Genomic DNA, 26,073 nt, shown 5'->3' with positions numbered 1-26,073 from the left:
ATTGTCAAAATTGTAAAATCGGTTGGAAATTATTTGATACCAGGCCTGGTGTTACGTTTGTTTGTCAGCAGGAGTAAGACTGTTAATCAGTTCCGCTGTTGCTTACAACAATGTACTTTTTTTCAAAATCCTTTTCTACCATATCACCTGTATGAAAGCTGTATTAAAAAATAGCTGTTCAGGTGTTCCTCTAACAGATGGTCAAGGTTCCCCAGTTTCACTCAGACTGTCCTTTCTACTCACACGCTAGGCGGGAGAGGTATTCTGGTGACAACAGGCCTCGTTCTCGAGAACGTAAGATGCCCAGATATGACTCCGATGATACTTCAGACTTCCAAGTTATAATATATCAGTGACTTTTGCTAAATCAGGAGCTCAGTCTGTAGACTATTTCTTTACCATTATCCTCGCTATTGGGAAAATATAGTCAGAGTGCACCAGAGTCCCAATCACTTCCCTAGTTTTCCATGGAGCTTAGCTGGCCATGTCGAGAATGTTGAGCCACTTGTGAGCAGCAGCATCCTTTTACAAAGCTTGGTCTCTAAAGAAATGCTCCTTCAGTCTTTGTAAAGCACACTCCTCCGCATTTAGTTGTCCTTACAAAATTGGAGTGGTGTCATCTGTTCTTATTAGTCAGTTTATTGCTTCATTACTACCCAAGGTAAAAAGGCAGGAGACAAGATGCCAAAGAATCACAGGAGGACAAGGATGTAATTATATTCTCCAGGGTGAGGCAAGAAATATATCTGTCCCCCTCCTCCAATATTCAATATTTTTACCAAACTATCATATGGTGCATCTTTCCTGGCCAGAAAAACGTATATCAGAGTGTCACTATCATAGATAGATTGCCACTGTAATGTCAAGCCTTATCACATAGAGACTTACAGGCAACCTTGATCATTTAATGGTTGCTTATTTATTGTGTGTTGGTGTTTGGTGATCTAGCAGCTACCTCATTGCAAGCAGTCTCCTGCTATTAATCTGTCTTCTGGGGTGTCTCTGTGCTGTCAGTTGTGAGGAATTAATATATTTGCATTGTTGGAGAATACAGCTGCATGAACTGCTATGCTAGCCACCATGTTGGGAATGTCCATGATGCCCTCAAACATACATCATTAATTGAATGATTTTGGAACTTGTATAAAACCTCCAAGAGTGTTCTTAGACACAGGCAGGCACACTGGAAAGTGCCCATAATTCTCTGCCCTGAGAACTGTGGAATAGCTGTGCAGAACTTCCATTATACAAATAGAGTTGTAAACTGCTATATAGACAAGATTTGATTTTACTAGGCTGCGTTCTTGATAAATGGTAAATTAGGCTTCTGTTTTAGTTTTGTGCTTATCCTTTGTGGATTATGAGATTTGTTTCTGATTTAGTTGTCTCAGGGTTCTTAATTATCTCATTAGTTAGTCCTCATCAGTACCTCATTAATTTCAGTATAAGTAGTTGTATATGAATTTGGTATAAATGAGCAGTTCAAAGACATTGATGTCATGCCAGTTAGAATCCTTTATAGTTAATATCAGAATTGAGGGCTTGGTTTTCCTTGTTGCTGAAATTTGCAGCAAGATCTCATGACTTTAGTTTAGGATTAGGAGTCTGAGTAGAGCTGTTTGGTTTTAATGCCCCCTGTCTGCTTTTCTAAGCTAAAGTATCAAATGATTCACTTGCTCTGAAAGAGAAAGGTGTTTTGCACTAAATGGATTATTTTTAAAAGCTGTTACATTGTTCTATCGTCATGCATATTTCTGCTTTTATCCTGTGGTAATTTCTGCAACTAAAGGCAATATCTATAATCTTATGGAAGGGGATTCTCTCCTATAGCAAAAGACACACGGGGGAGAGGAGTTGCAGGAGGACTGAAATCAATTTTTCATTTCAGTTCAGTGATTTAAAATTTTTTTTGACAACCTTCCTATAGCTTGTCAAGCCAAAAAAGAGACAGCTCATTTAGGAATCTGTCAGAGGCAGGCGCAGTCCATCTGGGATGGGGATTTACACTGTGTTTGCGGCTTGATGCCATGTGTCCACTTATTGTTAGTGTCCATCTTTGATCCAATGGCAGGTTGCTACTTAGTGCTATGCCATTTTCATCATTTTTCTCCTTTCTCTCAGGGTTATGCACAATGTTTCCTCATTGCTTTTTGACTGGAAATTTTTAATGAACCCAAATAATTTGAAGGAATATCGTTCTTCCACTCCTTTGTGTCCTTGTGAAGTAGCAAGTCCCTTTGTTTCTCGGTCTCTCCGCGGTCATATTGCTTGTATGTGAAAGGTTTACTGTACTGGATAACTAGTACCTTTCTTGCCCTAGGCTGTCTATGCTCTTTTGTTTGCTGCTTTTCTTTGGTGTATTGTTTTTCTCTTTTTTACTCCCTCCAGTGCGCTCCCCTATTTTTTATCTTCTATTTAGTTTACATGCTCCCCTGTACACCTACTATGGTGATCTAAAACTATAATTCCCTACAACTGTGCTTATCAATACTCTAATCTGGCTCGGCAGATAAGGAAGTGTTTGTTTTTCATTCCTTATGCAGGACAGTCCTTGGGAAGCTAGTGTTGTCATATCTTAATCAATATGCTAGCTCTGTTTTGATAGTTCTGTGTGTTATGGCAAAAATAAGTGGGTGTGAGAGAGTCCATAGGATGGTTGCTTCTTAGGTTTGTAATTGGTGTTGCAAACATGACTTTGAATATCCAGAGAAGGACCAGTCAGTGTTCATTAAATTTTTGCACTTCCAAAGAATAGGTTGTGGCCCAGAATTGCAGACTTGCCTTTCTTTCTAGCTGCATAGATTATCCTGCGAGTGAGGGGGGAATGGTGTGGGTAAAATCTTTAGAGCCCTCCTCAGAGTGGCCACTGCCCATATACCGTAAGCAGGTGAAGGGGATCTCCCTGATCTTGCAGCCCTTACTTATGTGAGTAGTTCAACTGAAGCATGGAGTGAAAAATTGCAAATTCCTTAAAGTGGGGAATATGTCTTTGTATGTGCTAGTACAGGGCATAGCACAATGAAGCCCAATCTTGATTAGGGCTTTTGGGGTGTTAAAGCCCTTCCTGTTGTTTAATATTTATGACTGTGTCTGGCAACTGATGTGTGGTTAGAGGAACTGAGCATCCTTAACCTAGCCAGTCATTAGTTTACAGGAAATAAAAAAATAGTACAATTCATTTTGTTTTTTTATCTATACCTCTATTAATACAATCTAGTGCTGCATGTTGCATTTTTTATACTGTAGCAGATGGTCTCTGATTTTTCCACAATAACTAGCATATATTTTTCCTGTTTAGCAAATTTTCATATTCTCTTGCTTGGTTCCTTTTCCAAAATTGGTTTATTTTATACCTACACTGAATTGCACTTATCTGTTGACCCGTTCATTTAAATTATCCAAAACCTTTTGAATCTTGATGCCTAACTCATTATTTTCTGTGTACTGTCTTGAAACTTGAATGTCTTTTTTCAGGCAATTTTCCACCTTTCTGCTTTGACTGCCTGCACCAATGAAAACAAAGCCTTTTCTAGTTAGGAAAAGATTTAAAAAAAAATTGACTAGCCAAAATATGTTGTTTTGCCCAACTAATTTAAAAACAAAATTTGTTCCCATGTCAAGAATATGTATGTGAAGTTTCACCATGCAGCCATTTATTAAGGACCAAGTTATGAACCATTAAAGTAAGGTTTATATGGGCACCTTCACTAGACTCATTACTATAGGAACCCTGACAGGCACCATTATAATTGTTTTTAATTTTTGTTGCTAAAATAACATCCTGTGCAATGTTTAAACATAGCAACAGAACTTATGTTTAGCATGCCCTGAGGTTCACAACAGAAAAATTGTCTTTTATAAATGGTGGTTGGATATTATTGCATACATTTGTTTGGATTAGTAGTTCCTTGGCGTGAAATAAGCTGTTTATTTTTAAAATAATAGTATGAATTGTGCTGGGACAATAGTAAGTTGGGTGTGTCTATTCTTGGTATGTTTACCATTATACTTTTTTTAAAAATTCAGACAATAGGGCATACAGACACTTCTCTGGAGCAGACATCATTCCCTTTAAGAGATCCAGATCTCAGAATGACAATATACGATGAAAAATAAAATCATAAAGAGAAAGTTAATATTTCATCCAAGATCAGGCAGGACAATTAGTCGTGTGTGCAGGAGTTGAAGTATTTTAAGCGCCGTAGAGAAAATAACAAATTTTCCACCACATAAAGTTTATCTAACTGTTTATAGTGTTTTTAATCTTTTTTTTTTTTCATAGCCCACGTCATAGAATTTGTTTTGGCTTTTAAAGGCTATTTTATTTTATTTTATTTTATTTATTTATTCTAAAGGTTATTTTCTTATTTGAGCTTTAATTATACTAATGCTGTGTAGATTAACTAGTGAATGTTTGTTCAGGGCTCTGAAGATTTAAGGAACTGTGTAAACTGGGAGGAGTGGTAGACACGCTGGAGGGGAGGGATAGGATACAGAAGGACCTAGACAAATTGGAGGATTGGGCCAAAAGAAATCTGATGAGGTTCAATAAGGATAAGTGCAGGGTCCTACACTTAGGATGGAAGAACCCAATGCACAGCTACAGACTAGGGACCGAATGGCTAGGCAGCAGTTCTGCGGAAAAGGACCTAGGGGTGACAGTGGACGAGAAGCTGGATATGAGTCAGCAGTGTGCCCTTGTTGCCAAGAAGGCCAATGGCATTTTGGGATGTGTAAGTAGGGGCATAGCGAGCAGATCGAGGGACGTGATCGTTCCCCTCTATTCGACATTGGTGAGGCCTCATCTGGAGTACTGTGTCCAGTTTTGGGCCCCACGCTACAAGAAGGATGTGGATAAATTGGAGAGAGTCCAGCGAAGGGCAACAAAGATGATTAGGGGTCTAGAACACATGACTTATGAGGAGAGGCTGAGGGAGCTGGGATTGTTTAGCCTGCAGAAGAGAAGAATGAGGGGGGATTTGATAGCTGCTTTCAACTACCTGAAAGGGGGTTCCAAAGAGGATGGCTCTAGACTGTTCTCAATGGTAGCAGATGACAGAACGAGGAGTAATGGTCTCAAGTTGCAGTGGGGGAGGTTTAGATTGGATATTAGGAAAAACTTTTTCACTAAGAGGGTGGTGAAACACTGGAATGCGTTACCTAGGGAGGTGGTAGAATCTCCTTCCTTAGAGGTTTTTAAGGTCAGGCTTGACAAAGCCCTGGCTGGGATGATTTAACTGGGAATTGGTCCTGCTTCGAGCAGGGGGTTGGACTAGATGACCTTCAGGGGTCCCTTCCAACCCTGATATTCTATGATTCTATGATTCTAAGAGCTAAATATTATTAGTTTCCCGATTTTTGCTTCTGTCCCAAGATGTTTAGCTCACAGTTCCTGACATAATCCACATGTTTATGTGTATATCCATCATACTAAAGGAGGCAAAGCCCCACTCTGAACAAGAACAGAATGCACAAGGGAGTTGTGTCAGCCTGGTCTTGTCCAGGATACAAGCACACATTAACACTGCTTTCGCAACAATAGAGATTGGAGGAACACCTGTGTCTGTTTCTAAGTGCCAGCTATAAGTTACTCACAGGAGTATAATTATGCCATGCCTGCTCTGCCTCCTGTACAGAAGTGCATATTGCCATTAATTACAGCTTTGTCTTAGGTTGTTGATATGATACACTAAAATACTATGGTAGTTGTCAGCTATGTCTAGAGGAGTCTTTTCATTTGTAAATAAGAGAAAATTCCTTTAGTAGAGGCAGTTTTAATTTTATTGTTCTGATTGCCATTAACCTGGTTAGATAAACACCATTCATTTGGGTTAAATGAGGGAGCAGTTAAGGACTTTGTATATCATGATAGCTGGAAACAATAGAATCCATAGCCCAAGGCTCTGGGCCATAAGGCCAGGCCTGAGCAAGAACTAACCCAGGAAAAATAAGAGTATTCTCTGGGAGTGGTTGAAAATGCAGGGCTTAAGGGGTAGTTGTTGTTTAACATGCTTAATGCAATAGTGCCTGTGAGCCAACCAAGAGTGGGGACCCCATTGTGGCGAGGCACTGTACAAACATTCAGTGTTTTCCACCGAGTGCATCCGATGAAGTGAGCTGTAGCTCACAAAAGCTTATGCTCAAATAAATTGGTTAGTCTTTAAGGTGCCACAAGTCCTCCTTTTCTTTTTGCGAATACAGACTAACACGGCTGCTACTCTGAAACCTGTACAAACAGAGTAATAGATGTTCCCTGCCTCAAAGAGCAGGTTGTTGGTGCGTCTGTTTGAGAGAGAGAACACCCAGACAGCAGCAGTAGCAGTGGTGAGCATGGCCCTGAGTGGGAGCAGAGACGGAGCCCTGTGGGCATAGAACTGACTGGAGGAAATTGCGAGCACGCAAACTACCTGCTTTGTTTTCACTGTGTCCAGAGAAACAGGACTTCGTATACATTCTTTGTACATAAACAGGATTGCACCAAAACATATAGTGTGACGGGGTCAGGACAGACAGCTATAGGAAAGTGCTCATACTGGGTGCTGGGAAATGGGCCCCAGGATAAGCAGGTCCCTTTTCCCCTGGTAATTGAACAGGGGTTACTCCAGGTTAATTAGGACACCTGGGGCCAATCAAGGGCCTGCCAGAACCTTTTAAAAGCTTCCCCTCCAGTCAGGTAGGCACGCACAATGGCAGCTGTGGGGAGCAGGCATGCTACTGGAGGACCAGACAGCCTGCCCAACAGGGCATATAGCCCTTCTGGGCACCAGAGGTTTGGGGGAAGAGACCCCGCCAGAGGGGAGAGACTGAACTAGGTGTCTGGCCTGTCGCCGTCAGGCACAGAGGAGCTACCAGAGACTAAGAGGCTCCTCTCCCCCTCCCCTGTCAGGGAGGCTGGGAGGAACCCCTGCTCAGATAAGGTGGGGACAATAAACCCAGGGGCGTGGGGAAAATTCCCAGGGAGAGAGGAATCCCCCAGCCTGCCGCTAAGAGGAAGCACAGAACCCACCGAGGCGGAGAAGGAGCTCTGCCACAATAGTTAGGTGTGGAAGGATTTGATTTTAATTGACAGATGTCGGTAAACATTAATTTCATCTGATGCACTGACAATGACAAAAACAAAAATTTATTGGTAAGAGAGAGTGCCACTTCCCCTCTCGTTCCTGCCAGGATCATGTGTCACCAGCCCTGTGGCAACAGAGAAAGCCCTCTGCAGCCTCATTCTGTCACAGTGCAAGGTGCGGGGAAGGCTGCTGTTTTGGCACCTTGCGCCTGCCTGGACTTGGTGTCACCAGCCCTGCAGGTGTGCAGGGAACCCACTGCAGCCCCTGTAGTTTTAATTCAAGCAGAAAGACAGGGTACATTTTTGAAAATGTTACATGCTCCCAAATCACGTAAGTGTGTTTAAAAATTTTACCCAGACTTAAAATAGTTTTATATATAGACAGATATTTACATAAACACTTAAACTAAAGACGTAATCCAGACTTTTAAATGTATTTATTTAAAAAGTCAGTGTGATGTGTTTAATTTTATTTGTTAAAAAGTTTGTTTATGTAAATGATGCTGCCACTGAAATACTACATGCAATCAAATGCACAGATAAAAACCTCAATCCTGCAACTGGCTCCATGTGGACCTCTGAAGCCAAAGGGAGTTTCTATAGGCTCAGGGATCTGCCTGCACAGAACCCATTAGCTCAGTGGATTGCTTTTCTTCTGAACAACTGTTTCTATTGTTAGTTTTCCATCTGTTACATATTACTGTGCTAACTTTTCAAAGAGGTGCTTTCAAGGTTGAAAGGCTACACCTTTCCTTTTTTTTTCTTGCTTTTGATTGTAAAGTCCAAGTAATATTTGGTGCCTTTCCCCCAAAGAAATACTTCAGTTCTTACGTTTTGTCACTAAAATAAATCCATGCTATTAGCCCCTCGCTTGTGAGCAGCTGTACAATAATGTACCTGTGTCTGAGTGACATAGAACACATCATTTTGGTGAGATTTTAGCCTCAAGCTTTCATAGGATTGTTGCAAATGATTTTTTTTAAATTATGAACAAAATCTTGTGATTGTTCTTTAAAATTGCTTTACTTTTTAAAAAATACTTTTTTTGCTTTTAAAATCCATTCATGTGCTCATCTCAATTTAATCATCACCAAGATGATGCTTTTATCACATTCTGTTTTCACGCTCAATTAAATTTCCAGCAAGATTACAGATTATTATTGCTGAATGAAGATTTGGTTCAGAAATGGTTTTCAGGAAACGCCATCATTATGCATTTGGACTAATATTTTGCTGTTACTACATCACATAGTAAACTGTTCATAAATCTGATTACATTATTTTTGTTAAAGATGAAACAGATAAGAACAGTAGACCTTGCCCACCTTGTGTAAGTGGAACAGCTAACAACTTCCTTGGATTCTGCAACATTACTCTCTAGCTAGTCCCTAGGAAGAACAAAAGTGCAAAGAAAACTGCATCCTCCACCAATCTGCTTCTCATAGATGAGAGTCTAGCATCACAACTCTCTTGAAGAGAGTGTACTCTTCTGAGCTACATACAAATAACCTACAAGTTCTAAATCTTTGGACTACTCCTTGTGTATTTTGTTATTTAGAAGCCACATTCACATCACATCTGAGTATGGGATGGCTGAACATCAGAGGAACAGGTTTCAGAGTAACAGCCGTGTTAGTCTGTATTCGCAAAAAGAAAAGGAGTACTTGTGGCACCTTAGAGATTAACCAATTTATTTGAGCATGAGCTTTCGTGAGCTACAGCTCACTTCATCGGATGCATACCGTGGAAACTGCAGCAGACTTTATATATACACAGAGAATATGAAACAATACCTCCTCCCACCCCACTGTCCTGCTGGTAATAGCTTATCTAAAGTGATCATCAGGTTAGGCCATTTCCAGCACAAATCCAGGTTTTCTCACCCTCCACCCCCCCACACAAATTCACTCTCCTGCTGGTGATAGCCCATCCAAAGTGACAACTCTTTACACAATGTGCATGATAATCAAGTTAGGCCATTTCCTGCACAAATCCAGGTTCTCTCACTCCCTCACCCCCCTCCAAAAACCCACCCCCATACACACACAAACTCACTCTCCTGCTGGTAATAGCTCATCCAAACTGACCACTCTCCAAGTTTAAATCCAAGTTAAACCAGAACATCTGGGGGGGGGGTAGGAAAAAACAAGAGGAAATAGGCTACCTTGCATAAAGTCATTATGCAAGGTAGCCTATTTCCTCTTGTTTTTTCCTACCCCCCCCCCCAGATGTTCTGGTTTAACTTGGATTTAAACTTGGAGAGTGGTCAGTTTGGATGAGCTATTACCAGCAGGAGAGTGAGTTTGTGTGTGTATGGGGGTGGGTTTTTGGAGGGGGGTGAGGGAGTGAGAGAACCTGGATTTGTGCAGGAAATGGCCTAACTTGATTATCATGCACATTGTGTAAAGAGTTGTCACTTTGGATGGGCTATCACCAGCAGGAGAGTGAATTTGTGTGGGGGGGTGGAGGGTGAGAAAACCTGGATTTGTGCTGGAAATGGCCTAACCTGATGATCACTTTAGATAAGCTATTACCAGCAGGACAGTGGGGTGGGAGGAGGTATTGTTTCATATTCTCTGTGTATATATAAAGTCTGCTGCAGTTTCCACGTTATGCATCCGATGAAGTGAGCTGTAGCTCACGAAAGCTCATGCTCAAATAAATTGGTTAGTCTCTAAGGTGCCACAAGTACTCCTTTTCTATCAGAGGAACAGTGTCATATTTTATTAATACAGCATTTGACAGCTGTTAACCAGTGAAATGCGAGCCTGGTATTCAGTTTGACAAAAAGGATACACTTGATCCTTTTGAGATGAAACCCATTAACCTGTAAGCGATGTATATTGAATTAGCAGACTGGCAAAATGAGAGTATGCTGTGTTACTGGAAGTCATGTAGAGTGGAACCCTCTTATAATCATGTGTGTTGATTATTTTGCTCAGTTCATTATAACACTAGAGCATTTACCTGACAAAAAGATTCAGTATGTTCATGTCACTTCTTTCACCTTCAGACTGGTAGACTAGTCCTTTCTTTGCCCACTGCAGTGGAAGGGACACTGGTTAGTGTTTTGTGTGGCGCACACATTTGTGGAATACCACATCTTAACTTATAGTGGGGAACAGATGTTCAAGTTTGGGAATCAGGGATTCACTCTTACTACTGCTTCCTCCCCCATGGGAGGATAATGGCTACTTCCTTCCCCATCTCCTCTACTTGGGCAGAGTACAGGAGGAAAGGGACATGATAATCCGCTTGGAATGTAGCATCGAACACCTGTGTAGCAGTCGATACTGGCTGTATTCCAAGGAGGATTTTCAGAGTAGAAGTCAATTATGGTGGAGTGAATATTCACCACAAGAGGAGTAAAAGTCCACTGAATTCCACTCGAGCAATTTGGGGCTTCCACTGCATTTTATAATGACTTTGTCTAGACTGAGAAATTACACTGTGTTAGAACAGGAAATTGAGGAGCTGTAGGAAATAATGTGATGCAAAAAACTCAGCATAGTCAGTGACTCTCATAATTAATCCTACAGTTCACCACAGCTTGCTGATGTGGTGTTATCTTTACTGTGTCTCTGTGTATATCTTTTATATCAGGTTACTTATGATTCCTAGAGGTGGTGCTCTAATATAATGTAATTTTCTAATGTAAACAAGACCAGTAAGGAGGGTTTCAGAGTAAGAGAGTTCACTGAGAGAGTGAATGGGTTCTTCCATTATGTATTCCTAATTCTATAAGAAAAGATTTTCATGTTAGTTTTCTTCAACTGTTATCAGAGGGTTAGCCGTGTTAGTCTGTATCAGCAAAAACAACGAGGCATAAGCTATCATGGGTTATAACCCACTTCATCAGATGCATGGAGTGGAAAATACAGTAGGCAGGTATAAATACACAGCACATGAAAAGATGGGAGTTGCCTTACCAAGTAGGGGGGTCAGTGCTAACGAGGCCATTTCAGTCGTGATAGATGTGGCCCATTCTCAACAGTTGACAAGAAGGTGTGAGTATTAACAGAGGGAAAATTATTTTTTGTAGTGACCCAGCCACTCCCAGTCTTTATTCAGGCCTAATTTGATGGTGTCAAGTTTGCAAATTATTCCAGTTCTGTAGTTCCCTCTGTTGATATTCACCCCTTCTTGTCAACTGTTGGAAATGGGCCACATCCACCCTAACTGAATTGGCCTTGTTATCACTGACCCCCACTGGGTAAGGCAACTCCCATCTTTTCATGTGCTGTGTATTTATACCTGCCTACTGTATTTTCTACTCCATGTATCTGATGAAGTGGGTTGTAGTCCACAAAAGCTTATGCCCAAATAAATTTGTTAGTCTCTAAGATGCCACAAGGACTCCTCATTGTTTTAACTGTTATGTCCTTTTTCTCTATAAAAATAGTCCTCATGTCACACCTTTGCTGTGCCGACTCTCACATACTGAAACGTGGAGAATTGCTTTATTGAACTTGATTCTCTCATATGGGAGAAGATATTGTGACTCTTAACTCCTTTATGAACAAATCTTTGATATGTCTCAGGTGTAGCTACTTATTTGTTGGGAATGTTTCAATATAACAACTGGAAAATTGAGCCTAATTTCATTTTTGTTTTGTTTTTTTGATGTTTGTATTTTCTAGGAAATCCATGAACTATTCAAAGATTATGAATTAAAGTACTGTTATGTGGACAAAAATAAAAGAACAGGTAAGAATTTAGAATATTCCAGTATTTAAGACTATGTTTAATCGTAACATTAACATTTGCATTCTCTGATAGGACTAGTAGTCAACTTCTTCTGCCACATATGAAATCATCAGATTGTCTGCCCATTACTTTAACTGTTCCTAGACTTGTTCTTTAGCTGCAAAAATTGTGCCCGTTTCCAGCTCCCATTAATGTCAGTTAATGGGAAATGGAAAGCCTCATATTGACTTTAGTGGGAGGTAGTTTGAGCCCATTATCTGTGAATCTATATTTATGACCCCTTAAGTAATGCACCCTTTGGATCGGGTCTAGCCAAACTGCTTAATCCACTTGTGAAAGACTGATCCATTAGACTCTGCTAGGACAAGCCCCTCACACCAGGATAACTCTGTAACAGAAGGGCTATTCCAGGTCTAGATTTAGGGATTCCAGGTAATATACGACGGAGAGCAGATATACTCTATTTACTTTATCAGTTCTGAAGGCTGTGGATGTTTTTGCCTTATTTTGGAACTGAAGGGAATTATCAAGCTTTTAAGGATGATCTTCATCTTGAAAACTCTGTCAGTTTTCGCCTTGCTATATGTCTCCCAGGCATCTTTGCCAAGGTAATGGTGTTTCTGGCTGCTGCTTTTAGCAAGTATGGTGTGTTTGTGCAGCAGTCTCCTAATGATCTGCTTATTTGCAAAACCTCAAAATTTCCAAGTTTGGGAACAAGTGCTGCAAGCTTCTATGTATCAGTAGTCCTGTCTATTTCAGTGTTTTATTTTCTAGGTATTGTTTTGAAATTTTACTTGTTGAAGCTGCCATCGGAGGAGGGCATTACTCTTAACGTTTACTCTGGTTCCTCCAGAATTACCAATCAGAAGAATATTTTTCCTCTGGACTTCTGCAGTTGGGCATTCTCGTTCAGAGGTTCTCACAATAAATTTTTTGGTGGCCTCAGAGTGCGGCCACCAACTCTTGCTGGTGGCTGCGATGACAATTTTTCTTAAAATACTTAATTAACTTTAGGAAAAACAAATAAATATGCACATATCCATGTTAAAATCATTAATTTATTTATGTAGGGTTTTTTTTGCAGACCCAATAATAAAAATCATATACAGTTCTCTATTCTTTACTGGACCTAAACAGAATAGAAGCACACATAGGGCGCTTTGTACATTCTTGACTTTTGTTGTTGTTGTTTCTTTTGTTTATGATTGCCTTTTTTTAAAAAGACTTGCTAGCTAGTAAGTCTGCTGTGGCGAAAAGTAATATTTGTATGTTTGTTAATATTACTTTTCATAGCAGACTTCATAGCTAGCTGGGAGGCTGTGAAAAGTGATATTAACTACCGTACAAATATCAACTTTCACATCAGACTTACTCAGCTCTGGCAAGCCAGGGGACAAATTAATCCCTGGATGGGGAGGTGGTTAGGGAGACAGTGGGGGCCAGGGGCAATGGGGGAGAGTGGTGAGCCCAGGGGTCAGGGCTGGAGCCTGGGGCTGCAGGAGACTGCAGGGGCCAGGGACAATGGTGGGGTTGAGGCCAGAGCTGGCACCTGCTGCTGTGTGGCTGGGGTCCAGGACCAGAGCCTAAAGTCCCATGACTGGAGCCTGCCACCTGCCGCCCCAGGCTGAAGCCCAAAGCCCGAGCCTCGCCACTCCCGGGAAGGTGGGAAGCTCATTGGCTGCATGCTCATCTGGCGTTTGTGGCTCCAGATGGGGGGAGGGCCTGTCAAGGTTCCTCCCCCACTCTGAACTCTAGGGTACAGATGTGGGGACCTGCATGAAAAACCTCCTAAGCTTATCTTTACCAGCTTAGGTCAAAACTTCCCCAAGGTACAAAATATTCCACCCGTTGTCCTTGGACTGGCCGCTACCACCACCAAACTAATACTGGTTACTGGGGAAGAGCTGTTTGGACGCGTCCTTCCCCCCAAAATACTTCCCAAAACCTTGCACCCCACTTCCTGGATAAGGTTTGGTAAAAAGCCTCACCAATTTGCCCAGGTGACTACAGACCCAGACCCTTGGATCTTAAGAACAATGAACAATCCTCCCAATACTTGCACCCCCCCTTTCCTGGGAAATGTTGGATAAAAAGCCTCACCAATTTGCATAGGTGACCAGAGACCCAAACCCTTGGATCTGAGAACAATGAAAAAACATTCAGTTTTTTACAAGAAGACTTTTAATAAAAAATAGAAGTAAATAGAAATAAAGAAATCCCCCCTGTAAAATCAGGATGGTAGATATCTTACAGGGTAATTAGATTCAAAAACATAGAGAACCCCTCTAGGCAAAACCTTAAGTTACAAAAAAGATACACAGACAGAAATAGTTATTCTATTCAGCACAATTCTTTTCTCAGCCATTTAAAGAAATCATAATCTAACACATACCTAGCTAGATTACTTACTAAAAGTTCTAAGACTCCATTCCTGGTCTATCCCCGGCAAAGACCCAGCATACAGACAGACACAGACCCTTTGTTTCTCTCCCTCCTCCCAGCTTTTGAAAGTATCTTGTCTCCTCATTGGTCATTTTGGTCAGGTGCCAGCGAGGTTACCTTTAGCTTCTTAACCCTTTACAGGTGAGAGGAGCTTTCCCCTGGCCAGGAGGGATTTCAAAGGGGTTTACCCTTCCCTTTATATTTATGACAGCCCAACTCCTTCTGGTGGCTCTGGGGGGAGAGGTACTGCTCTGCGCCTCTGTCCTAGTCACTGCCCAGGAGGCTGTGGCCACAACAAAAGCCCCTGGTGGCTGCATGCAGCCATGGTGGTTGCATTTGAGAAACGCTGTTCTAGTTAGTTTTAGTTGCTGATTTTCTTTTTTCTTTGATTGCAATTCTTACTAAAGTTTAAGTGGAGGAGTGGCAGCCAGCTCCTTATTGGGGGCTGGCGTCACAACTCTTGTTCCTTTCTCTGTCTACTGGAAGGGAAGACCTTACCCACTTGTGTGTGCAGGGAAACGAGCACTCATATTGTTTCGTACCATTTAATTGTTTTTCTTTCTTGCACAAAGAAAAGAGACGAACTCTTGTTTTCAGCGCGGGCATATGCACAATATGTATATTCACCTTTGACACTTCTGTAATGAGGAGCATCCTACTGAAGTTGAGACTGGATGGGGACTGGGTGACATTGATTTCTCCCCTTTCATTGAGGGGAGATCCTGGCCTCCATCTCTTCTAGAGATAGCTATTACATCTTCTCTTATAGTCTCACCACAGACCACTCGAAGATAAAGCATTTCACTCCACATCTACCTAGATAATATCTGAGAGGTGAATATACATGTTATCCAAAATGCCCATTACATCTGAAATCAAGATCTGATCATGCTTTTGAGTGATCAGTCTGACTGTGTCCATGAATATATTCTGTTCTCCATAAACAATAGCTTTGTGGGCCTGGAAAGCATCTACGCTTGAGCAATTCAGCTGTATCTGCAGCAGGACTTCGATGTGCCTTGCTGTGTGGGTTTGTTTTGATTAAGATCATTATGGAAAATTCACATTCTGCAGTGCTACAGGCCATAAAAACAGTATTTACACCAAGAACAATATATGCCAAAAGATTGGTGGCTAAAAGTTTGGATAAACAGGCATGTGTAGTGTCATATGTTGTGCACTGAAGAGTAATTTTCGAGACAACACTGATATATGGCACTCTCCTTTTCCTACTAACTCAAAAAGTGGCCTAGAACAGTGGCTCTCAACTTTTCCAGACTACTGTACCCCTTTCAGGAGTTTGATTTGTGTTGCGTACCCCCAAGTTACACCTCACTTAAAAACTACTTGCTTACAAAATCAGACAAAAAAATACAGAAGTGTCACAACACGCTATTACTGAAAAATTGCTTGCTTTCTCATTTTTTTCATAGAATTATAAAATAAATCAATTGGAATGTAAATATTGTACTTACATTTCAGTGTATAGTAGAGAGAGCAGTATAAACAAGTCATTGTCTGTATGAAATTTTACTTTGTACTGACTTCCCTAGTGCTTTTTAAATAGCCTGTTATAAAACTAGGCAAATATCTAGCTGAGTTGATGTTCCCCACAGAAGACCTCTGTGTGCCCCTGGTTGAAAACCACTGGCCTAGAAATATGGTGCTTTATACACTGTCATAGTGGACCAAGTCATTTTAATAACTGCCACTTTGAATTCACTTGTCAGTATTAATAATGGTAGTTACTGTAGTCTAGTGAATCTAGCATCTGTATTTTAAATGGCAATTTAACATGCAGATCTGAATTGTCTGTACCTGTGCCTCTGTCTCTAAAGACTCAGAAATGTGCAGCTTCAAGTCTGTCATCCCTGTCAGACCTGAAGAAGAGTGTTGTGTAAGCACGAGAACTTGTTTCCTCCACCAACTTTCTTTGTTCTCTTACAGCGTTTGTTACTCTGCAGAATGGAGAGCAGGCTCAAAATGCAATTCGGATGTTTCACCAGTATTCTCTTCGTGGAAAAGAAATATCCGTGCAGCTCCAACCAACAGATGCTTTGCTATGCGTTACCAATTTGCCCACTTCATTTTCATTACAAGGGTTTGAGGAACTAGTGTGTGCATATGGCAGTATTGAGAGATGTTTTCTGGTCTATAATGAAGTTACTGGCCATTCCAAGGGCTACGGATTTGTGGAATACATGAAGAAGGACTCTGCTGCAAAGGCTAGAATGGAACTCCTGGGGAAGCAATTAGGTGAAAACACCCTCTTTGCACAGTGGATGGATATTAATCAGTTGACTACCGATCTTGTTCATTCTAAGTGCCTTTGTGTAGATAAACTCCCCAATGACGACACTGATTCAGAGGAACTGATGCAAATGTTCTCATTTAAATATAAACCTGTGTTTTGCCAGGTAGGTCTCCTATGAATTTGTGTCTTTTGGAAGCTGAATATAGAGATGTATATAGCTTTGTGTTTACATATTTTATTGCTTGCCTACCCATTGCTTTGCTTTTTATGTAACTAGAGAGTGGCTTAATTTGTGAAACTGAGTGAGTGATTATGTGTATACTGTGGCGGGCTGAACCCCCTGGGGTGCCACTTGGGGTGCCGGGACGCCATTGAGTCAGACTGTTCTGCCAGCCTGGGTCCCCTTTACCTGGCCTTGCTGCGTTAGGCTCTCCAGCCTTTTCCAGGCAAGCACGCAGGCAGGGCCACACCCAGCTGCACAGAGAGACAGAGATCCATTCTGGGAAGACTCAGCTTTAAGGAGCTTGCCACAGCACCCAGATGTCCACCCCTCCCTTCGAGTACAAACCCAAAATTATATGAAATTCACCTCTTCCCTCAATGTGGAGGAGGGTATACACAACTTCTCCCCCCCCCAGTTAGAAATCAGATAAACTGGGTTATACTGTAAACCATAAATAAATATGTTAACTATAACAGGTGTATTTTAAGTAGTTAAGAAGGTAGCAAACAGAACAAGGCAGATTACTAAGAAAATAAAACAGAGCACGCAAACTAATCTTAATACACTAAAGAAACTGGTTACATGCAAGTTGTCACCCTACATGTGGTTCTAATAATCTTCCTCACAGGCCAGACACCCTTCCAGCCTGGGTCCAGTTCTTTCCCCCAGTTCAGTCTTAATTGTTTCCAGCAGTTATCTTGGTTGGGGTAGCAGGGGAGAACTGATGACCTGGATTATCTCACTTCCCACCCTTAAATAGGATTTGTGTAAGGCGGGAGTCCTTTGTTTCCTAGCTTGACCCCCCACCCCCAACCCCAAACTTCTTGTGGAAAAGTACAGAATTCAAGATGGGTTCCAGTATCAGGTGACATGGTCAAATGCATCTGTAGGACCCCTGTAGCCATTCTTCACAGGCTGACCCACAGGTTCACAGGAAGACCAAGCTCTTTTACAGTCCACTGTCCTTGTTGATGGACCATCCGACCTGTTGGGCTTTTACATTGTTGTTTCTTAAGTGTTAGTAGGGGATGTCACCCAAAGTAACATAGTTGAAATATAGATATAAATTTAGTAATCCTAAATTCTGATACAGAAATGATACATGCATACAAATAGGATAATCATATTCAGTAAATCATAACCTTTCCAGTGATATCTCACATGAGCCATCTTGCATAAAGTATATCTCAGTTATGTCATATTACTATCATAAGCGTATTTTCATAAATAATGTGGAATGACATGTCACATATACATCATAATATATGATGTGGTATAAATGCTTTATTGCCATGAGTTTGGAATGACCAGGATAAGTCCCTGGTGAGTTATGCAGGAGGTCATCCCAGATGAGTGCCAATAAAACATTCATTATACATTCATTCTCCATGTATTTTATGGAAGCATTATTTCAGAAATGTTTTAGAGAACTTTGTAAATAACTATTATTGGTAATATTTTTTGTATTCTTCAGTGATAAATCCAGTTTGTATTAATATCTTGAGTCTAACAGTAGAGCACTTAGAGAGATAAAAATACATTAACTACATCTTAGAAACCTCTAAAAATATCTAAAATAGTTTTTCCGTAAGTCATAAAGTTACATCTTCAGGACCTAATAATTTCTGATGTGCCAGCACAGGAAATAAGTGATATATCTGTTGGAAAAATGAGTTTTACAGCTCTCCAGTTGTATAAAGGCTTTCTTCCTACCAGTGATGATTGCCAAGATATTGGACCCTAAACTGGTCACTGGTCCAGGACCTAACATTGTTTATTAAGCACCTCAGACCAGTGGTAACTAGGAGGGGAAACAGAATGAAACCTTCTATTGAAGTCATGGGTGATTGTGGGTGTTTGTTTATTTTTAACTATCTTTTGGAAAGCTGTTCAAATATTTGGATTGTTAGTATTCTTGGTGGTGACGGATTAGTGGGCAGAATGATTCCTAGAGTATAAAGCCAGAAGGGACCATTAGAGCATCTAGTCTCACCGCCTATATATCAAAGGCCATTAAATTTCACCCAGTTCCTCTGTTTTGAGCCCAGTAACTTGTGTTTGGCTAAAGGCATCCAGTCTTGATTTGAAGACATCAAGAGATGGAGAATCCACCGCTTTCTTTGGTAGTTTGTTTCAGTGGTTCATCACTATCATTGTTTTAAAAAATTGTGCCTAACTTCTAATTTGAATTTGTTTGGTTTCAGTTTCCAGCAATTGGTTCTTGTTTTGCTTTTCTCTTGTAGATTAAAGAGCCCTTTAGTACCTGCTGTTTTTCTCCATGTGAAGGTTCTGGTATGCTGTAATCAATTCACTTCTCACTCTTCTTTTTGATAAGCTAAAAAGATTGAGTTATGAAGTCTCCCGCTCCAGGGCATTTTCTCCAGCCCTCAGATAATTTTTGTGGTTCTTTTTTGCACCCTCTCCAGTTTTTCAACATCTGTTTTAAAATGGGGACCAAACTATATGCAGTGTTCCAGTACTGGTCTCACCAATGCCATATACAGAGGTAAAATCACCTCCCTACTCGTACTCACTGCTCCCCTGTTTATACCTTCAAGGATCACATTAGCTCTTTTTGCCATGTCATCACAATGGGAGCTCATGGTCAATTACTTGTCCACTACTATACCTGAATCCTTCTCGGAGTCACTGCTTTCCAGGATATGGTCCTTCATTCTATAGATATGGCCTGCATTCCTTGTTCCTAGTTCTGTAACTTTACATTTGGTTGTATTTTGTTTGAATGACATCTGGTTGCTGAGCAATCCAGATAGCTCTGCATGACTGCCTTATCTTCATTTACCATTCCACCAGTCTTTGTGTCATCTGCAACGTTTCTCATCAGTGATTATCTATTTACTTCCTGGTCATTGTTGGAAGTGATCAACACCATTGAACCTAGGACCAATCCCTGCAGAAAGCCAATAGAAACATCCGATGAAGTGAGCTGTAGCTCACAAAAGCTTATGCTCAAATAAATTGGTTAGTCTCTAAGGTGCCACAAGTACTCCTTTTCTTTTTGCGAATACAGATTAACACGGCTGCTTCTCTGAAACCTGTCAGTAGAAACATCACCAATCAATGATGATTCCCCATGGACACCTACTTTTTTGAGATCTGTTAGTTAACCAGTTCTTAATCCATTTAATTTGTGCTCTGTTTATATTATGTAATGCTAATTTTTTAATCAGAATGTCATGCAGTACTAAGTCAAACGTCTTACAAAAGTGAAGTAAGTTACATCTGCGCAGTTGCCTTTATCAATCGAACTTGTAATCTCATGAAAGAATGAAATCGGGTTTGTTTGACAAGACCTATTTTCCATAAAACCATGTTGACTATGCAGTTTGAGGTAGTTAAAAAGTGCATTTTTCTTGCACCTTTAATCACAATGATAAATGGATTTCACCACAGCATCTGGTGTGTGTTTGTTGTGTGTGTTGGTGATTCCATGAGCCTAATGGCAGAACCATGTGATATTTTTCTGTAAATTGTGACCTAAACAAAACATTATGGTAAAGCATGTAATGCAGCCATTCCAAACTCATGCCAGGAGAATCTTTATAACACATTTTATAACAAATATTTGCGATGACTATTTATATTACCATACTGCCTAGTCATGGACCCGGATCCCATTGTACTAGGCACTGTACAAACACAGAACCAAAAGACAATCCGTACATCAAGAGTCTTAGAGTTAAATTTTAAAGATATTTAGGTATCTAACTCTCATGTAAATCAGGAGAAGTTACATGTTGACATACTTTTAAAAATCTGGCCTTTGCAATCTAAGTATGAGATAATAGACAACAAATGGACACAGGCAGAAAGACGAGTACAAGGAAACATTGAGACAGTATTGGTCAGTATGATCATCAGTGGTCTCAGCACACCAGCAGCCTAGCTGTTGTCAAGTTTTTTGTACGCATCACTAAAAAGGAGAGTTTTTAAGGAGAAAAATGTGCTAGTTTTGCAGATGTTTACTAGGAGCACCTCCCAAGTGTGGAGAGAAAGCACGTTTGAAAGTTTAACAAGTGGGTGATGGAGCCTGGCATCATGGGCTGATTAGAGGAGGGAATCTACATCTCGATAGTGAAAAAGAGGCTGATTCTACACTGCACAGACTTTAGAGTGTGAACTGCTGTACCCATCAAAGTATGACGCTCTAACTGCCCTGTGTGGACACTGCTGGCATGAACTAAAAGGTCATAGCTTGAATTAATGTAGTCTTCTTTCAAACAGGACTATGTTAATGCAAACCACATACCTTCTAGTTCACTCCAGCCTCATCCGCACAGGGCAGATAGAGGAAATGCTTTGATGCCCTCTACAGTTCACACTCCCATAGTCCATAGACAAGCCCAGAGATGATAGCCAGGGTGGGGATAGGCCATGAAGGGCCTTGAAAGTGAAGACAGGTAGCTTATGTTTGATACAATAGAGAAGGAGGACCCCAAAGGAAAAAAGCAAAAAGAGAACACAGTGAAAGTGACGAGCTAGGAAAATGAGCTTTGCAGTAGCATTTGGAATAGATATTAGAGGGGTAAGGTTGCAAATGTCAAGGTCAGAGAGAAGGATGTTGCAGTAACAGATACGATGAGAACCTGGATAAGAATTTTAGTGGTGTGGATGGACAGGTCAGGCCATAGCTTAGAGATTTGATGTGGAAAGAAATGGCAAGTTTTAGACAGCCTGGATGTGAGGTCCTAGAGAAAGGTCCATGTGGCAGATGATGCCCAGATTGCAGTCGGGAGTGACAGGCAAGATGGCGGTGTTGTCCGCAGTGATTAAGAAAGGAGGTAACAGGAATTGGGGGAGAAGGTTATAAGCTCTGTTCTAGCCATGTTGAGCTTGAGCTGATGACTCGCTGACATCTACTTGTGGATGTCTAGAGAGTAAGATATTAGTTTGAACAGAAGGAGACGGGTCTGGAATAAAGAGGTAGATCTGTGAGTTGTCAGCATAGAGATGGTAATTGAATTTGTGTTTGCAGATGAGATTACCCATATATAAGGGGTGTGGGTGGGGGGGAACTAAGCATGGAGCCCTGTGAAACCCTCACAGAAAGTTAGATGGGGGTTGAGGAAGATCATCTCAAAGGATGAGCTGAAGGAGCAATTAAAGAGGTGCTCAGAGAACCAGGAGAGGACGAAATCAGCAAAGCCAAACGAGGAGAAAATTTCAAGAGGAGCATGGTTGATAGTGTAAAAGGCAGTTGACAGGCAAAAGAGAATAAGGGTGGAGTACTAGTTCTGAATTTTGGCTAAGAGGTCATCTGAGGAAAAATCATGATTCTTTTTACTATGGCTTCTTTTGCATAGCTGTGTGTTAACCCTCTTCAGGAATATATTAGTTAGTTCTGCTACTAACTGACAGATTTCATCATGTAAATCTAACGTATCTTGAAGTCAGTGGAGAATTCTGCTTGGGAACTCTTTTCTTTTTCTGTATTTCTTTCCTTTTATCCTTATCTTTACTCTTCTTTAAGCCTTTCTTTCTCCATTGGCTCCTTATGTGTTGGAAATACAGATTGTTCTTTCAGTAAGAGTTGAATCCGGATTTTTAGACACAGTTCCTAAAAATACCTACGTTCCCTCTGTGTGTGTGTGTGACCTATGAAAAGGTTATTGTCTAACCGCCTTTTTGCTTGCTTTAGAGAGAACAAGGCAACTGCCCTATCTTTTTCTACTTCACCTTTCAGTTTCCCCTAGAAAGTATTCACTGGTGTTTAGTTTTGAGGGATTTTTTTCCTAGCACATTCTTCTTTGGGAAGTTTAATTTCCTTATATATTTACACAGATACTGGCCGCTGCATCTTTGCAGGTTGAAGCAGTTTTCTTTGCCCAGGTTTGAAGCCAAAGTAAGCTGCATTGCTGCAAGCCACTTTCCACATATCTACACTAATGATTTTTACCAGTGCAGCTATGTTGGTGTAAAATCGAACCCATCATAGAGGAGTCCTTGAATTTTCCCAGCTCTCTTTTCTTATAAGAGTTCTTGAAGGTTAATTCTAAGCTGTTGAATAGATGCTGTTTGTACTAACCTATCTTCCTCTACTTCAGAATCATTAAGAGGCTGTAAACAAATTCCTGTTATAGGCCTGATTACTTCCAGGACTAAATAGCTGAGAATTAGATGATGTTTTTCTAATCAGATTTAAAAGTGCGGGGGGGGGGGGGGGGTCCCTTTGCCACATCAGGACTCTAAGTAACTTTATATCAATTTCATTGTTGTACAGAGTGTAGTTGTAGCCGTGTCAGTCCCAGGATATTAGAGAGAAAAGGTGAGTGAGATAATACCTTTTATTGGACCAACTTCTGGACACTGGATTTATGGCTTATTACAACTATTTGTAACCCACCTCTTTTTGTCTTATGACTGCAGATGTGTTAATGATTTTGCACAGGTAATTCATGCTCAATGCAGGGGGAGGAGAAAATACTTTAAAATACTTGCTGAATGTTTGTAATGTGTTCATTGTATTGTGAAATGCCATTTCAGTTTGCTGAGGACGAAGGCAGTTATATTGGTGGCTTTGCAGTGATTGAGTATGAGACTGCAGAGCAGGCTGAGGAAGTGCAAGAAGTCACAGATGGTATGACTATCAGAGGAAAGAGAGTCCAGGTATCGTACTGTGCTCCTGGAGCACCAGGACGAAGCACGCTAGCTGCATTTATAGCAGCACAACGTATGGTAAGAGACCTTCCCTTTTCAAAGAGAAAACACTTTAAATGTTTATATTATATGTTGTACATATATAAGAATTTATAAAATCCATTGGAAGAGAAGTCCATAAGTGCTTTTATAATCAGCTTAGTATTTTAATAAGATTATTACTCAGCCAAGTGAAAATTCTTTTTGAACCGGAGAAAGCTATTTGGCTCAGTGAAATATTAATACTTAAATTGTAGTTCTGTTCTGACAAGTGACTCTGTAAAGTGACATTGTGGAGTTCCATGTTTATTTTCTCACAGTGACTACAATTGATCTGTTTACAAATGAAAAGGTGGTTTCTCTAACCTTCCTCTCACCAAGATCTTAGGTTATAACTCAGTCTGTTCAAAGTGTTACTCTGTATCTACACTAGAAAAGTGGTTGAGTTTAGGTTGGAGTTGGCTAGCTCGTGTTAGCTAGCTGGCAAACTCAACTTCTTCCTAGTTAAAACAAGGACATGAACCGCAGGGATTAGGGGTAAGAGATGGTTTCAGTTCAAAACTAAACTAAGAGAGAGTGCTTTTTAACAACTATAGGTTGGCTTAAAATGAGACAAGTAAATGTAATTTAAAAATAAATGTCAGGGTAGTGGGAATGACTTAATTTCATGCTTGGTGTAGAATGAAGCTTTTATGCCCTGCATGTCATATCAAATTATTTCTTAGAAAATTGGATGGGAAGGTAAGTGGTACATGAAGCTGTCTTGAAGGTTGTAGCAGAATATTCTCATTACTTTGGATAGCTCTGAGTAAACTCAGCTGCTTTTCTATAGAGTTATTCACCTCAACTCTGTAGAAGAGGAGCTGAGTTTAGTGTTATTAAAGATGGCATATTTTATTGGTCGTAACGGGAGACTACATTTCCTTCTTTACTTTCCAGAGTTGTGGGGAAAATGTGTTTTTTCCAGGAAAAAACCTGCCCTGTGGGTTTTATGTGTGTGTATGTTTTGTGTTGTGAGGGGGTAGGGTGACAGGTTGGGGGCGGGATTGCTGTGGGGAACATTTTTTGAGCTTCTTTTCATACTGGAATATTTACATAAAGAGAACGTGTATTTGAAATCTTTTTGATCCTACAAACATTACATTATAATTTCAGTCCATGAATGAATGGTTTAAAACAGCGGTTCTCAAACTGTGAGTCAGGACCCCAAAGTGGGTCACAAACCCATTTTAATAGGGTCACCAGGTCTGACTCAGATTTGTTGGCCAAAGTCCCAGTCCCACCACCTAGGACTGAAGCCAAAGCCCGAGGGCTTCAGTCCTGGGTGGCGGGGCTCAGGTTACAGATCCCCTTCCTGGGGCTGAAGCCCTTGGGTTTTGGTTCCCCGGCCTGGGACAGTGGGACTCGGGCTTTGGCCCTGCCACCTGAGCAGCTGGGGTCAGGCTTCGGTCCCCCCCTCCTTGGGTCATGTAATAATTTTTGTTGTCAGAAGGGAGTTGCGGTGCAATGAAGTTTAAGAACCACTGGTTTGAAAGGTTGAGAGAGAAGTAATGAGAATACTGAGGTGCTGTTATGCCTGTTAGTTTTATACTTTTCTTATTGTTTCCTATCTAGAAACCTAAAGGGGAAGGAGAAAAATGCAGCAACCATGCTAATTTCAGTGTAAAGGAAATCCTGGAATATGTTACTAACGAGCTTTACAGTGAAACGGTTAATTACATATATTTGGTGAATGGAAATTGCAGGAACACTGATCTTTGAACTCTGGTGTGTGACACATAGAGATCAAGGAAATAATATCCAAATATAGATCTAAACCTGTTTGTTTTATAAATAAAGGGTTTGCTTCAGCAAATTTGTTTGAGGTAGTCATGGCAACAGAATATGCTTAGTTTACCCTTGAGTCTAATGTTTCCGTATTTCTGTTAATTCCAGATGAGAAACAATAGAAAGGGATTGCTTCCAGAGCCAAATCCAGTGCAGATTATGAAGAGTTTAAATAACCCAGCCATGTTACAAATGTTACTGCAGCCCCAGTTGTGTAGACGTGCTCGTAAACGTGGTAAGCCTTTTAAAACATAGATAAATAAGAAAATAATTCCGTGTGCTTAGTGATATAACAAACTTTAGCTAAAAAAAAAAAAAAACAGGAGCAACCTTTTAGAATACATATGTTTATAATTGCCTCGAGAGAGTCCTCTTCACAAAAGTGACAGAAAACATATGTACAACAAACTCTCATGACAGTTAATTTAAGTGAGAGACAAGATGGGTGAGATAATATCTTTTATTAGACCAACTTCTGTTGGTCAAAGAGACAAGTTTTCAAGCTACACGGGGCTCTTCTTCAGGAAAAGGTAATCAGAGTGTCACAGCTAAATACAAGGTAGAAAAGATTGTGAAGCATTAGGATTTAACACATGTTGCAAGAGACCATTCCTGATGAAGTGGGCAATTAATACCTCTGCAGAGGTGTAGCTCGAAAGCTTCTCTTTCTCAGCAACAGAAGTTGCTCCAATAAAAGATATTACCTCACCTGTCTTGTGTCTCTCATACCTTGGGACCAATATGGCTATAACACTGCAAACAGTGAATTTAAGTATCATTGCTCCTTGTAAACACCCTCGTGCTAACTCTGCAGTCTATTGATATTTATATTAGAAATTGGTCTAAAACAAAACCTCTGATCCAAACACACTCAAACTTTGGGGATCTGGTTCCAGATCTGAA

General features: G+C 40.6%; 1 protein-coding gene across 5 annotated transcripts in view; it reads left to right on the top strand.

Annotated features, from left to right (window-relative positions):
• Nucleotides 1-26,073, top strand: part of RAVER2 (ribonucleoprotein, PTB binding 2) — a 60,236-nt gene that overhangs the window by 10,283 nt on the left and 23,880 nt on the right. For all 5 annotated transcript variants that reach the window (XM_077825222.1, XM_077825221.1, XM_077825219.1 and 2 more), the window contains exons 2-5: nucleotides 11,701-11,767; nucleotides 16,157-16,626; nucleotides 23,191-23,382; nucleotides 25,279-25,405. In XM_077825222.1, the coding sequence (XP_077681348.1) occupies nucleotides 11,701-11,767; nucleotides 16,157-16,626; nucleotides 23,191-23,382; nucleotides 25,279-25,405 (856 nt within the window). The remainder of the gene's footprint in view (nucleotides 1-11,700; nucleotides 11,768-16,156; nucleotides 16,627-23,190; nucleotides 23,383-25,278; nucleotides 25,406-26,073) is intronic.

This window comes from Eretmochelys imbricata, chromosome 8, assembly GCF_965152235.1.
Source record: "Eretmochelys imbricata isolate rEreImb1 chromosome 8, rEreImb1.hap1, whole genome shotgun sequence".
Taxonomy (NCBI): domain Eukaryota; kingdom Metazoa; phylum Chordata; order Testudines; family Cheloniidae; genus Eretmochelys; species Eretmochelys imbricata.
This window is presented reverse-complemented; position numbering and strand designations above follow the sequence as displayed.